We start from the raw sequence: 14,148 nt of genomic DNA, 5'->3' as shown, positions 1-14,148 counted from the left end.
AGTCCATTTAACCCATATAAATAGTAGTAGTTAAATTATTTCTCCACAATACACGTTGACCAATTATATTCCAAGACCAATCATAAAAGAACTCTACTTTCATAGAAATAGTGTGTGACTTTACCCTAGTCCTATCGTTTTCCCTACTCTAGCATATCTGAAACACAGACCATCACTTACCATAGATCTAATGTTCAGAATATGCACAAGTGTATCCCTACCATAAGCTGTACAGTTCAGCCAGCGAAGCTGAGATAGGCAACCTATAGGCTTGTGTTCTTATCCCCCCCTCTGCTCTTGCCCGCGGGCTAGGGTAGCAGAGAGTAGATCGCCCTATCCGTGTATATATCCAGTATTCTAGGACACACCAGTACCAGCCACATGAGAGACCCAGCTGCGATCAACTTTACTTAGATGTGGATCGATCACAACCGAAATCCCCAGCGACCAACACCAGCATGGACCAGAGCACCGAGTAAATAAATATAAATATATATAGGACCCCAGCCTCAAATACTGCCGACTTCAGTGAGCAAGGATTACTCCTAATGTCTTTCGTCAATCGTGAAAGTCCTCACTTCCATCTAACAGTTGGACTCTTTGAGACCGGTGAGAAAGTACGCCTTTTGTAAATAAATAAAGACGCCCAAGCCCTCCACTTGGAACAAAAAGACTCCTAAACGCCTTATGTTTAACAGCCGCAAGGTATAAAGCGCTTAGCCGGACAACAGTCTGTCACAAACAATGATCTGGCTTATAACTTTCACTAAATAACCCCTTAGAAAATTACTAAATTCAATTTTACTGACTAACTAAACAAACGAGTGAAGTTTTCTTTACGTGCTATAATCTAAGCTTAGTTTTGCAAGAATTACTCCCTACAAAACCAAACACAGACTTATCTCCAAGCACCAGCCATACATCGACCCAGTCTTTGTATTGCTTGACGGCACTCAAGAAACAAAGCACAGAAAACTTCACTATACACATTAATTTAAATGTAACACTACACTATAAATAGAACACTAAAATAACCCCACAACTGACAGTAAAGCAATTCCACCACAGGTCTAAATTCAACTGTACGACGATATTGTCCCCGCACAATCAAACAGAGACACAATTTCAAAGTTTACAATCACCCAGAATAACTTCCAAGTAAAAACAAACAGAGAAATAATAGCAGAACAACTTCACTCACCAGTATAACACACGAAAGCCAGAGACACTGTTAGTCTTGTAGATATTTTAAGAATGACGCGCGTCGGCTCGCTCCGACCCTTTTATAGATTCTATCTCCGACTTAAATCCGACCTATCCCCGACCTATCTCCGACCTATATTCGACATATCTCCGACCTTTCTCCGACATCCGACGTATCTCCGACCTATCCCCGACGTATCTCCGACATCCGACCTATCTCCGACCTATCCCCGACGTTTCTCCGACATCCGACCTATCTCCGACGTATCTCCGACTAGGCGGCTATTAAATCGCGCACATAAGAAAAAGATCATAAATGCTTTGTTTACTAAGTCATATGCCCTACGTAATAAAGTTCACGATCATCACGCGGATGTTTGCCTATTAACACGTGCAGATTGCAGCTGTTTTAGAAAGAGACAGAGCTATTGGAATTGATACCTATGTAGTCCAATAATGGAGCGTTAAGTAAATCGATAAATACTTTTACGTAAATATTATTTTGTGAAAGATTGTTTAAATCAATTTAGTAAGTAACTTCGCTATGAAAGATCACATTTATTCCTAATTGTTACATTGAATGATATATTCAGAAAGTATAATAATCAATATCAGTGATTATTACCTCTTTGACTTGTAAATGAAACCAAGACATAATATCGGAACGTTACGCAGCTGACAACTGTCAGTGTCAGTATTCCGTCCATGTGAACGTAGTTTGTTGATAAATACGGTTTTCCAACCTGTTTTGCATCAAATAATAGTGAATTTTATGAATGAAGACGTGACTATACATGTGATAAAGCTTCAAAGGTATTATTTATCAAAATATCCGATGAAATCCCAAAGGAAATATGCACCAAAAAGTTGGTCAAGGAAAAGTTGATTCGCCGTAAGTTTTATATGTAATAACAAGTCCATTTCCTCGTCATAGACGCTTGTTCTGTTACAAAGGTTACATGGGATGCCTAAAGATAATAATAATAATGGTTAGATTCCTATATGTTCCTACTTAAGTATTGTAGTACACCGATTTTCACCAGACGTCTCCCAGACGCGTCTAGGGAGCAGTGATACGGCTCCCGGATCGTCGAGTTACATGCAATTTTTGCCGATTCACCTGTAAATCTGTACCTATAAACCTGTAAATGCGCATGGGCTTTCCGTATTCTCGCGTTATCTCGTAAAGTTCTATGCCATGTCTTTGGCTAGGGAGGCTGCCGGATACTAATACACATGTTTCTCTTCTCTTGCTGGTCGAGCTAGCACATACGTACCTACCTGTAAGGCACCGGTTCCGCTAGCGCGACGCGACGCAGCAGCGCGGGCGCAGGCGGTGCATCAGGCCCAAACGGGCCGCGGCGCGTATGCATCTCGTACAGCACTAGCGCGAAAGCATACACGTCTGCGGCTTGGGAACCGTCGCAAGGCTCGGAGGATGTCTGGCTGCCCCAGCCCGCGGACCGTAGCTGCTCGGGTGCCAGGTATACTAGACCTACAATACAATCGGGCAATATTTTGAATTTCTTATATAATCGACCCTTATTTTTTATTACGTAATTTATATTACGTAAGTATGGGCAAAGACATATATAACTCCATCTAGACAGATAAAGTCTAAGAAAAAAACGTACCTCAGTACCTACCATACAGAAAAAGGTAAGGTGGCCAAGATGGCGTTACACCTTTGGGGTACGCTCAGCTAGATGGCGCTAATATTAATATTTGACATTTTAACACATATCAAGCTAAGAATATGGGCCAAATTGTCAAAACTGAGGTTCAAAAGTTTTAAGCCTGTGTCAAGAGATGGCAGTCTATGCACTGTGATTACACATTTTACTTCGACAGTAACTCTCTATAATACTCGATCCTCTTTGGTATGGGTATCTCCATGGTAAGGTTTACGAAATATGACGTGAGCCGATTTTATTTAAATTTATTCGAGACATCGGCTTTTTTTTTTCAATTATTAAATAACGATAAGAAGGTTCTGGATAAAGATACGTAAAATACTACTCGTATAATATAAGTATTACCTATAAATAAAATAGCTTCAAATAACATAAAGCAAAGGAAATAAAGTAGATCTCAGGTGGCGCAGATGCGCCGGTAGCATCTCATAAGAATGACAATCGTATTACATTTTCTAAAGTCTATTTCGTACATTGCAGAATTGCAACTAAAATAGCACATTTTCTGAGCAAGGCTTTTATCTTACTGGCTGGCACTTACACTATTCTCAGTCTCATTAAAAAATTCACGCGCAACGAGATAGTTATAAAGAGTTCTTTCATTACCTCGCAACATAGAAATTCAAAGCAAACGAACACTTGAATATAAAATAAAGTATGTAACATTTGTTTGTAGAAACCCCTTTTAGCAGAGTAGCTCACATTTTGAGGAAGTCACTTTCAAAGTCGGTCAATAGAACTGACTTGAGCTTCAATACAGGTACCAGCATTAGCCATAGATCAAAACTGACTTTGACTTTCCCGAAGTGCTATAATTTATAGTAAATCATAGTAGCTTTAAAAAATGGGAATTCCTGACAAAAGTACTCAATCTGTCGTTGATTTGGTGGTTGTTGTGGATAAAGTTATATTTTAATTGTTATTGAAAGAAGAAGGTGAGTACTGTACTTTCAATTGACCAAAGAATAGACCAAATCTGCGTTCACTAGGCAGTTGGATGAACGTATTGTGCCGTGATACGGAGTAGTCAACTAGTCACTCCCGGTCACTCGTGTCGTGGATGAAAGTACTCACTTTCAATATGCGATCGAATGGCATTAGGTTCAGTTGGTGGTAGTTCCCCGGCACGGAAGGCTTGGAGCCCGAAGTCTGCGAGTTTGACGACCCACCGCGCGTCCACTAGGCAGTTGGAAGGACGCAGTGCGCCGTGGTATTGGAGTGGTGACTCGTGGATGAAGATCATCCCCTGCAAAAATAAATGTTTACTTGATCTATTTATCTCCCAGTGGCATGCTCCGGGTAGACTGTTACAGAAAATATCCACATTAACCAACTGAAGGCGGTCATCCATTCCGGAGTGGGTAATTAAGGCGAGATGTGCAAATGCCGATGCGGCTAAGACTTGCCGTAGGTATCATAATAGCCAGTATCAATCAATCAACTTTGATGAGTTATTATTAGGTAGTGTAAGCTTGAAAGTTGAAAGTTCCGAAGTTGGAACTAGTCCATTTGCAATTACAAGATAAATGTAAAGTGTTTATAGAATAGTTATTTGTTATACAAGGGGGCAAAGTTGTATTTTAACACCGAGTGTGGAATTGAAAAACGAGCAAGTGAAAGGATTCTATACTTGAACCACGAGCGAAGCGAGTGGTTTGAGAATAGAATCCTGAACTTGCGAGTTTTTTAACACACGAGAAGTAAAATACATTTGCACCCGAGTGTAACACAAAACTTTTCCCCTCACTATAGCGAGGAAACTACAACGCAAAAAATGCGTTTATCACTGCTTCCAGTAGTTCCACAGGTGGTAAATCATCTTTATTACTAGATTCACCTACTTTTATCAATTTTAAAGCAGTTAATTTGACTTTATTCAAGGACAAATTACTTTACCCACTAGTGGATAAAATGCGTTTTTACCCGCTGCTATTAAAGGACAAAACTCGTGTTTCCGAGCTAGTGAGGGGAAAATATATTTATTTAGCCTCGGCAAAAGTGGGCCGCAGTTACAAAATGATTTATATTAGTTAGTTACTTACCCTGATGATATCTCCGACTAATGATGCGATAAACATGTTGTCCAATTTGATATCTTCATTCTCAAGGATATCCTGCAAATAAATCTACATTACAGTTTCCAAAATAGAGATAAAACGGAGAAGAAATAAGGCACAAGATTGTATAAACACGTCTATTTACTCGTATATTCAAATTTTTCAGCCGAAAGGTAAAGCCAAGGTGACACTTGAAAATGAATTCAGTAAAATATAATGCAATAAAAAATAATGAAATGTAGAAATAGTAATTTTAGTACAGTAGCAAATTTAAATGTCATAAATATGTAAGTACCTAATATTTGTGTATTTAGGTAGGTATCTGCCGATGATGTAGCTATCTACGCTTCGCTGGATAAAATATTGACTCCGATAAACTGGTTTATTTTATGGTCTTGCTGTAAATCCACAACTTCAAGTCACAGTATCACTACGATGGTAACAGTGGCTAAATATTTGCTCGTAGTGTATTCACGCGATCTATTTACATAGTTAGAAATTGAAAGCTTATTGGATTCCTTGCCTTCAGGCTGCCGCGGGTGCAATATTCCGAGAGCGCGCAGACGTTCGGAGGCTCTATACACGCTCCCACGAAACCGTTCACGTTGTCGTGTTGTAAATCCCGCATCTGAAATAATATTGAATTTAAATTTCGTAAAAACCCCCGACATAGTGGTTCGATTTTCATCAAACATGCCTAAGAACACTCCCGACCACCTCCCGACTAATACAGCTTAAACAAAAAAAAAAACAGGTTCAACCGTTCGAAAGCTACGATGCCACAGAAAGACACACACACACACACACACACACACACACACACACACACACACACACACACACACACACACACACACACACACACACACACACACACACACACACGTTTTTGCGTCGGGGGTTAAAAACAAAGTTGTGTATATCTGCTTTGGGATTCGTTACTAAGTTTCTAACTAGGTAGATTTATTCTGAACAACAGGGGATAAATGAAGGCAAAAAGCAAATAAACTACCTGTCTTAACTTAGTTTTACTGGGCGCCTTTCGTGTTGTTATGCTACTTTTCTTATTTTGGGAACTTATTATTTGACAGGTATATAGGTAGATAAAGAAATACATAAACGTAAAAAAGCACTCAGTCTCCTTACATACATACGTACGTGTAGGTTAAATTTAAGAGTCCTTTATAACATAACTGAGAGAGATTTTTGATAAAAGTACCTAGTACCTAACCTTGTGAACCCAAGTAAGCCACAACCTTAAGGAGAAAATGATACCAATGAAAGTAGTACCTACTTATGATGTATATTTATTCGTAGGTAACATATATTTATGTACTATTTCTTAATTCCCCCCAAAATAATTCGCGTAGGTGAAATTCAACGAATCCCTTCCATTTTGACTTCGACGACCTGATTGAAAATACTGTGATGCTGCAAAGCGGAAGGCATCCATTTACCCATACATTTTCGTTCTTTGAGGGGCGCTACCCGTTATCGAAGAGAATATATTCGAGGCGGAACAACCGAGCAAACACCACCGAACTTAGAGCTCACTAACACCTGAACAAATTGACATTATTTACTGTTCGTCGAAGCGTTTTCACTCAAGTAGCTCACCCTTTCTCAACTACTCTCAAGAGAAAATCAAGACTTTACGAAAATAAACGCGCGCGAGTTGCTTAATACCTTATATATGTATTATATTTATTTATTATATTTTATATTTCTGCTGTATAATCTCAGTAGGTATTTATTTTCATTCTTAGGCTAGGTATTTTACAATATGTATATAAAAATAAAATATAAAAATATTTACAAAACAATATAAAATAATATAATTAATATTATTATAATACTGTACCTTTACCTACACGTAATAATTTGTGTAGATTTGAGATAAAATAATTAGCAACAAAGGTATCGCTTGCCCTTATGTCCCCGTACCTCTCTATCACCTGTCATCTTATCAGTCACTTACTTTCGTAATAATCGTCACTAAGCAAAGGTTATAAAAAAATCGCTTCCTGTAAAATAATGTTGCAAATATAAAGGATGAAATCAGGCTAGTAAATATTTACCCAAAAAAACATCAGTATACCTAATACGCTGATGTTTGTTCTCATCATAATATATTTTGATTTATTCCTATCACGCTATCGAGGAAGGTGGAATATTGTAGGTAAAACAAATGTGAGTAAGAAAGTGATTTGTCTCAGTCAAGGCGCACGTCATATTCGCAAAATACGCTGTCAAGTAGGTATTTGTTTGTTTCACGGCAGACGAGATGAGGCTATGGCCTCCTTTTTCCTTATGGATATTTGAAGGGGCTTCTGTCACTAAGCCTTTAGGATCCTAAGAAAACAAGGACGAGATGTTGCTAAAATACAGTGTGAAAAATCACTGATAGCATAAATCACAATAGCTCTTATCACGGGTAGGTCGACATATGTACTAAATTGATGAGTATTTTCTCGTAAACATAAACAAGGATGCCATAACATAAATTAGGAAGAAGTCGAAATGTTTCCCTCATCGAGAAATGTCATTCCACTATTCGATATCGCGCGGTTTCAGCCTTCAACAAAGTTGGGCATTTTTTTCCTCGTTGGGTATTTCTGCCTACTTAACTTATTTCTTATTTTGACCACGTCGCCAACTGCACCCTATCTTTATACAAACCCAAACAGATCACTGTGTTACTGTGTTAAACAAGTAAACATTAAAAAATATTTTCTGTTCCAAACACCAGTTTTGACTTCCTATTTTATATGTAGGTAAGTAATAATATATGGTTATTACTTAACTTAAAAACACAAATTAACACAAGTATTATTGGGTTGGTAAGAAAGTAATGAGCGAATCATAACCAATATTGTAATTTTTATTTAATTTATTATTTTAATCATTTATCAAAAATATAACGGCCTTCGTTATCTACTACTTGTCTCCATCGTTCTGGTAAAGAATGAATAGCATCGGCGAAGAAGTTCTTAGGTTTAGATTCAAAAAACTCAGCTATGTACTGTCGTAGATGGGCTTGATCATCGAACTTTTTTTCATTCAAGGCATTGCTTAGCGATCTGAACAATGCGTAATCCGTAGGTGCCAAGTCTGAAGAGTACGGTGGATGAGGTACCACTTTCCAACCTAGCTCCAATAGCTTTAGCCGAGTCACTTTTGCAATGTGTGGGCGAGCATTGTCGTGTAAGAAAAAAACTTTAGCATGCTGTGGACGATTCTGACAGATTTTTTGGTTTAAATTTTTAAGCTGATTACAGTATACTTATGCGGTAACAGTCATTCCACTTGGTAGGAGTTCCCAGTGAATAATACCATGAATATCCCACCAAACGGACAGCATAACTTTTTTCGGGTGAGGTTCTGTTTTTGGTGCCTCTATTCCTTTTTCGTTTGGAGCTAGCCACTGACGTTTGCGTGTGTGATTTATATATAAGACCCATTTTTCATCTCCAGTGATAAGATGGTCCAACCAGTTGAATGTGCGGCGAAAAGACAGAAGTTGTATGCAGATATCGGCACGGCGGTTTAGTTGATCTCTATGAAGTTCGTGCGGTATCCAAACACTGTATTTGTAGTTTTTTCCCAACTCGTGTAAATGGGTTTCTATGGTGACATGAGAGCAGCCTAACTCGGTAGCAAGAGTACGACTCGTTAGCCTCGGATCTCCTTCAATTAAGGTTTTTAATTTGGCTACATCAATCTTCACCGGTCGACCAGACTTAGGTTGATCTGATTATGAAAAGTCGCCACTACGAAACCGCTGGAACCATCATTTCGCCGTGGCCTCAGACACAACTTCAGGAGCAACACGCTGACATATATTACGCACTGCTTCGGCGGCTGAATGGCCAGACTGAAATTCATATAGTAAGCAATGCCTTACATGCACTTTTAATTCGTCCATTTTCTTCCTTATATTAGCTCGGCGACAGCTAGTGAATGACTGACGAGGAACTGTGCGACTCGCCCTTTATATACTTTCGACCATAGAAGATTCTAGAACTCTCTCAAAAATTTTATGTGGAATTCAATCGATCGCTCATTACTTTCTTACCAACCCAATAAATAAATATAAATATTATTTTTTCCAAGTCTAAATAATATCTTAAATAATAAATAATCTTTGACGGAAACAACAATGACTTACCTAACTACATACACTACATATATTAAATTACGAACCTCCCACGGTTACTATATTTGTTTGAATTACCCTGTATTCGAAATCCGGATACCCACTTTATGTACCTACAGCTCTCAAATAATTTATTTGTTACAGACGAATAGGCAAATGGAAAATCTCTCTCGCGGAATAAAGAATTCCATTAGGTACAAGAAAATGCGTTGCAATTACCTAGTTCAATGGTTTGACCAAAACGATCTCAACGATATTGATGTCACAGAGTTAGATTTTTTTATTGTTGGACATGAACGGGCTTAAATTACGTTAAAGGAAAATGATAAGGAAGAAAATGACACCGTGCTATTTTTTTAATGACAGGCAAGAACTAATAGGTATGTAGGTATATAATAGGTGGGACGTAGTTCCTACATCTGCGGATTAAGAGTGATGCTTATGCTTAATAAATCGGTCGACCAAGGACTGTTCCACCCGGATGACCCGGATCTAAACTAATGTAGCGGCAAATCTGCATTTTAGTTTATTTACCTGTGAAAGAATTAAATGAATAACTTACGGTTTTAAGCTCCTTCTTGATTTCCCTGGTAATATCGATATGGTGTCGGCGGATTCTCTTGACGGCCAGCAGGCGTCCACGGTACAGCGCAACCTCGGTGAAGATGGCCGAGTAACGAAAGTCCAGGTCAGGGTTCGAGCTCAGGGAGACCTGGCTGGAGCGAACGCCGCCCGTACTGCCGTTCTTCTCAGGGTTGGCCATTATGACCGATGGGTTCCCGTTGCCGGTCGCGCTGCTATCTTGCTGGAAAAAATAGGCTCTGACCAACTTGCTAACATAGATTGCTATATTCAATAGTTATTTAAAATTCAAGGGTTCATAGCAACTTTCGGCATATGTGAGCTACCGAGACTGATAAAGCTTAAATGTTGCATTCATTTAATTACAGTCGTAATGGTTTTTTCCAAGTAAAGTATTATGTTTATCAGTAATGCGCACATGACTATGGAAACGCACGCCGTGATTCTTCTATTTCTATTATTTAATAGATTAATAATTGTACCTATTGTTAGTTGCAAAGTATACATTTATGGGAATATTAAGTCATCGGCTGTTCCCATAATTGTGAATCAGCATTGTTATTGATGCGGATCCTGTCCGGAAAAACATAAATTCCGAGTTACAATGATTCAGCCGTTTTGACCCAATACGGTTCAACGAGTCAGCTGAGTTCCGGAACTTTCCAAGAAAGCCTTTGTAAGCTGAACAGCGAACTTATGTATCTAACAAGGCTTGAATGCATGGGCAAGTTTAGTTTTAATCAACTGTTTATTGCAAGCTGCCATTCAAAGTGACATTAAAATTTAGATACCTATTAGATTTTAATCTTAGGAGTGGTATAGAAGAGATAAAATAAATAATCAATTGCGAATTCCTGCCTTAAAAAATATGCCTATTCTTATAATTTCCTTAAAAATAAAGGTTAGTTCACTCAGGTCCATCTATTTCAGTAAAAACAGGGAAATAAATTGCGCATGCAAACAACACTTACAAATTCGTTCTACCTACTCAGTTTGTTGGCGTCTGCTCCTTATCGGGCAGATGGAGGTTTCTGAAGTCGATCTTCCAGAGCAGTGAATCCAGGTCTTGCTCATAGCGCCAGCCGCGGTACAGGGTCTGAGCTGCCAGTGCCAGCAAGGCTAGCCCGAACTAAGTAGTTACCTATAGCGGTAAAGCGCATGCATACAACACTTACAAATTCGTTTTACCTACTCAGTTTGTTGGCGCGCTGCTCCTTGTCGGGCAGATGGAGGTCTCTGAAGTCGATCTTCCACAGCAGAGAGTCGAGCTCCTGCTCGTAGCGCCAGCCGCGGTATAAAGCCAACGCTGCCAGTGCTAGGAGGGCTAGCGCGCCGCCGGCTGCGCCGAGGGTCCAGGCACCCACGTGACCTGACAAGCGCAGAATAGTTAGTACCGTAGTAGCGTCGGACGTTAGGTTAGGATGAGCGGTCGTTGCTGCCGAAATTAAATAAAATCAAGAGTTAAGTAGGTAACTACTGCTCAGACCATCTGCCTATACTTGCGTAAATAGCGAGCAGAACCAGTTACCTACTATTTCCAGTCGGCTTAGCACAACTTGCGTTCTCGCGCGCGAGTCCATACACCAAACGCGACTTCAAGTATGGACTCGCGGGCGAGAGCGCAAGTTGTGCTAGACCGCCAGATGTCGAAAACTTTGAAAATTCAATGCGGTTAAAACTTGTAACAATTCACAAGTATTTATTACACATTGTTTGACTTTTTAAGAAACTTCCCGAGCGAGGGTGATAAGTAGGTACTCGGTAAGCACTCGTATGTATATGAAATGTTCACACACAAAAGTTAAGTATGCCAGCCTACATTGCTTAGAATCATATGATTTATCATGAATGTCGTACTTTGCCAAAGTAGCTTATAAGTATTCAGGAAATCCGTTCGCGTGGGAACTAGCAAGTAAAAGTGTCATTAATTTTTAATACGCGAACATGGGAATAGCAGGAACTGTCGCCACATTACGCGAAGTAAAATGACAGAGATTTATTGAACATGAATAAAAGATGCCTCTAACAAACGCGACAGATTTTTTTAACAAGTTCCTTGGGGTTCTCTGTCCGGGCAAACGTTTAGCGCGAGCTTTATAAAGCGTTTCGATTCAATTTGTAGCAGGATCCGCGAGGATTTCAGTGACAAGATGATATAAAGTAGGCTAAGGGCGACTTGGGCCATTAAATTGGAAGAGCGGGAACAAAGCGTAGCTGGAAAATCTGTCTTTGAGGCTACAAGAACATAGGGACGCGTTATCGTAGCGAGGAATAATTAAATCACGTCTTGCTGGCGATGCCCGGCTGACTTTTTATTGTATGCGTAAAAACTTTTTATAGGACCGAGTCTGTATTTTATTAACCCTCGACGCAAAATCTTATTATTATCATGTCTATCTGTCTGTCTGTCTGTCTGACTGCCTGTGGCATCGTAGCTCCCAAACGGATGAACTGATTTAGATTTAGTTTTTTTTTGTTTGAAAGTTGAGTTAGTCAGGAGTGTTCTTAGCCATGTTTCATGAAAATCGGTCCACTATGTCGAGGGTTTTTCAAAATAGGTTATCTATGGAACAAGTAAGGGTTCGTTGCATCTAAAAGTATCTTACAAGTTAAATAACAATACACTGATGATACAGCATATATTCGTTAAGCACATACAACGACGTCCTAAATATTTATTATATCTTTTGGAATGCTAACTTTATATGCTTGGAAGTTTAAATCTAAACATGGAAATAAAAAAACTCGGTTCAACTCAACAACACTTTAGATTCCCTACAATGATTATAATATAAAGGCAATGACTAAACTAGTAACCTTAGTGAGGTTTGTGGTTCGAACTGTACCTAGAGAAATATAGACGGACGCGGTCGCAACCGCCCAGCGGGAATCGCGTGCCAGCGACGGCTTTCCACTCGCTGTCACCGCCGTTACTACGCTTTTACGACGGCTATACGACTGCTACACTGCTCTCAACCTCTTGCTCTTAATGCCAGCTCCAGCCACCAAAACCTACGTATTAGTTTTTTTCCGCAAACAAAATGGCAACGACCGCTGCCATCGACGTCCATTAGAACTATTCCAGCCCACTTGCTGATTCTTTTAGCTGCTTACACAATTTCGACATTAGGGCTAACGTAAAAATCGTGTTCCTACATACTCGTAAGTTGGAAGTTATTGGTGATTGAGAGCCCGCTATTTAGATGCTAGAAAACGATAATCTAAATATATAAAAGAAGAAGCTGACTGACTGACTGACTGACTGACTGACTGACTGACTGACTGACTGACTGACTGACTGACTGACTGACATATCAACGCACAGCCGAAACCGCTGGTCCTAGAGATTTCAAATTTGGCACGTAGGTTCCTTATATAGTGTAGAGGAGCACTAAGAAAGGATTTTTCAAAATTCACCTCCTAAGGGGGTCAAATGGGGGTTCAAACAATATATAAAAGAAGAAGCTGACTGACTGACTGACTGACTGACTGACTGACTGACTGACTGACTGACTGACTGACTGACTGACTGACATATCAACGCACAGCCGAAACCGCTGGTCCTAGAGATTTCAAATTTGGCACGTAGGTTCCTTATATAGTGTAGAGGAGCACTAAGAAAGGATTTTTCAAAATTCACCTCCTAAGGGGTCAAATGGGGGTTCAAAGTTTGTATGGGGAAACAAGATTAGTTTGACTATTTTATTCGAAACTTCACAGGAAGATTCCTTAAGACATATGACTGAATACGTGTTTCAGGTTTTTTGAAAATTTAACCCCTAAAATGGTGAAAAGGGGGTGGTAAAGTCAAAAAATCAATATGGGTATAGTTTTTATGGTTTATCGGGTCGCTGATCACGATAAATACAACGTTTTTAAAATCTAACGAGGCGGAAGTGAAATACCTTCTCCCCTGTTGTGGTGCAATGGGGTTTAAATATCAAAAAAATATATAAAAGAAGATATTGACTGACTGACTGATATATCAACACACAGCCGAAACCGCTGGTCCTAGAGATTTCAAATTTGGCACGTAGGTTCCTTATATGGTGTAGAGGAGCACTAAGAAAGGATTTTCCACAATTCACCTCCTAAGGGGGTGAAATGGGGGTTCAAAGTTTGTATGGGGAAACAAGATTAGTTTGACTATTTTATTCGAAACTTCACAGGAAGATTCCTTAAGATATATGACTGAATACGTGTTTCAGGTTTTTTGAAAATTTAACCCCTAAAAGGGTGAAAAGGGGGTGATAAAGTCAAAAAATCTATATGGGTATCGTTTTTATGGTTTATCGGGTCGCTGATCACGATAAATACAACGTTTTTAAAATCTAACGAGGCGGAAGTGAAATACCTTCTCCCCTGTTGTGGTGCAATGGGATTTAAATATATAAAAGAAGATATTGACTGACTGATTGATATATCAACACACAGCCGAAACCGCTGGTCCTAGAGA

At 39.3% G+C, this 14,148-nt stretch overlaps 1 protein-coding gene across 1 annotated transcript in view; it reads right to left on the bottom strand.

Annotated features, from left to right (window-relative positions):
* The window catches only part of LOC125228421 (speract receptor), an 88,977-nt gene that overhangs the window by 19,465 nt on the left and 55,364 nt on the right, over window positions 1-14,148 (bottom strand). The window contains exons 12-17 of the mRNA XM_048133001.1: window positions 10,885-11,061; window positions 9,673-9,911; window positions 5,478-5,582; window positions 4,940-5,011; window positions 3,972-4,143; window positions 2,485-2,698 (exon numbers count right to left, since the gene is read on the bottom strand). Coding sequence (XP_047988958.1) covers window positions 2,485-2,698; window positions 3,972-4,143; window positions 4,940-5,011; window positions 5,478-5,582; window positions 9,673-9,911; window positions 10,885-11,061 — 979 coding nt within the window. The remainder of the gene's footprint in view (window positions 1-2,484; window positions 2,699-3,971; window positions 4,144-4,939; window positions 5,012-5,477; window positions 5,583-9,672; window positions 9,912-10,884; window positions 11,062-14,148) is intronic.

This window comes from Leguminivora glycinivorella, chromosome 7 (genome assembly GCF_023078275.1).
Source record: "Leguminivora glycinivorella isolate SPB_JAAS2020 chromosome 7, LegGlyc_1.1, whole genome shotgun sequence".
NCBI lineage: Eukaryota > Metazoa > Arthropoda > Insecta > Lepidoptera > Tortricidae > Leguminivora > Leguminivora glycinivorella.
This window is presented reverse-complemented; position numbering and strand designations above follow the sequence as displayed.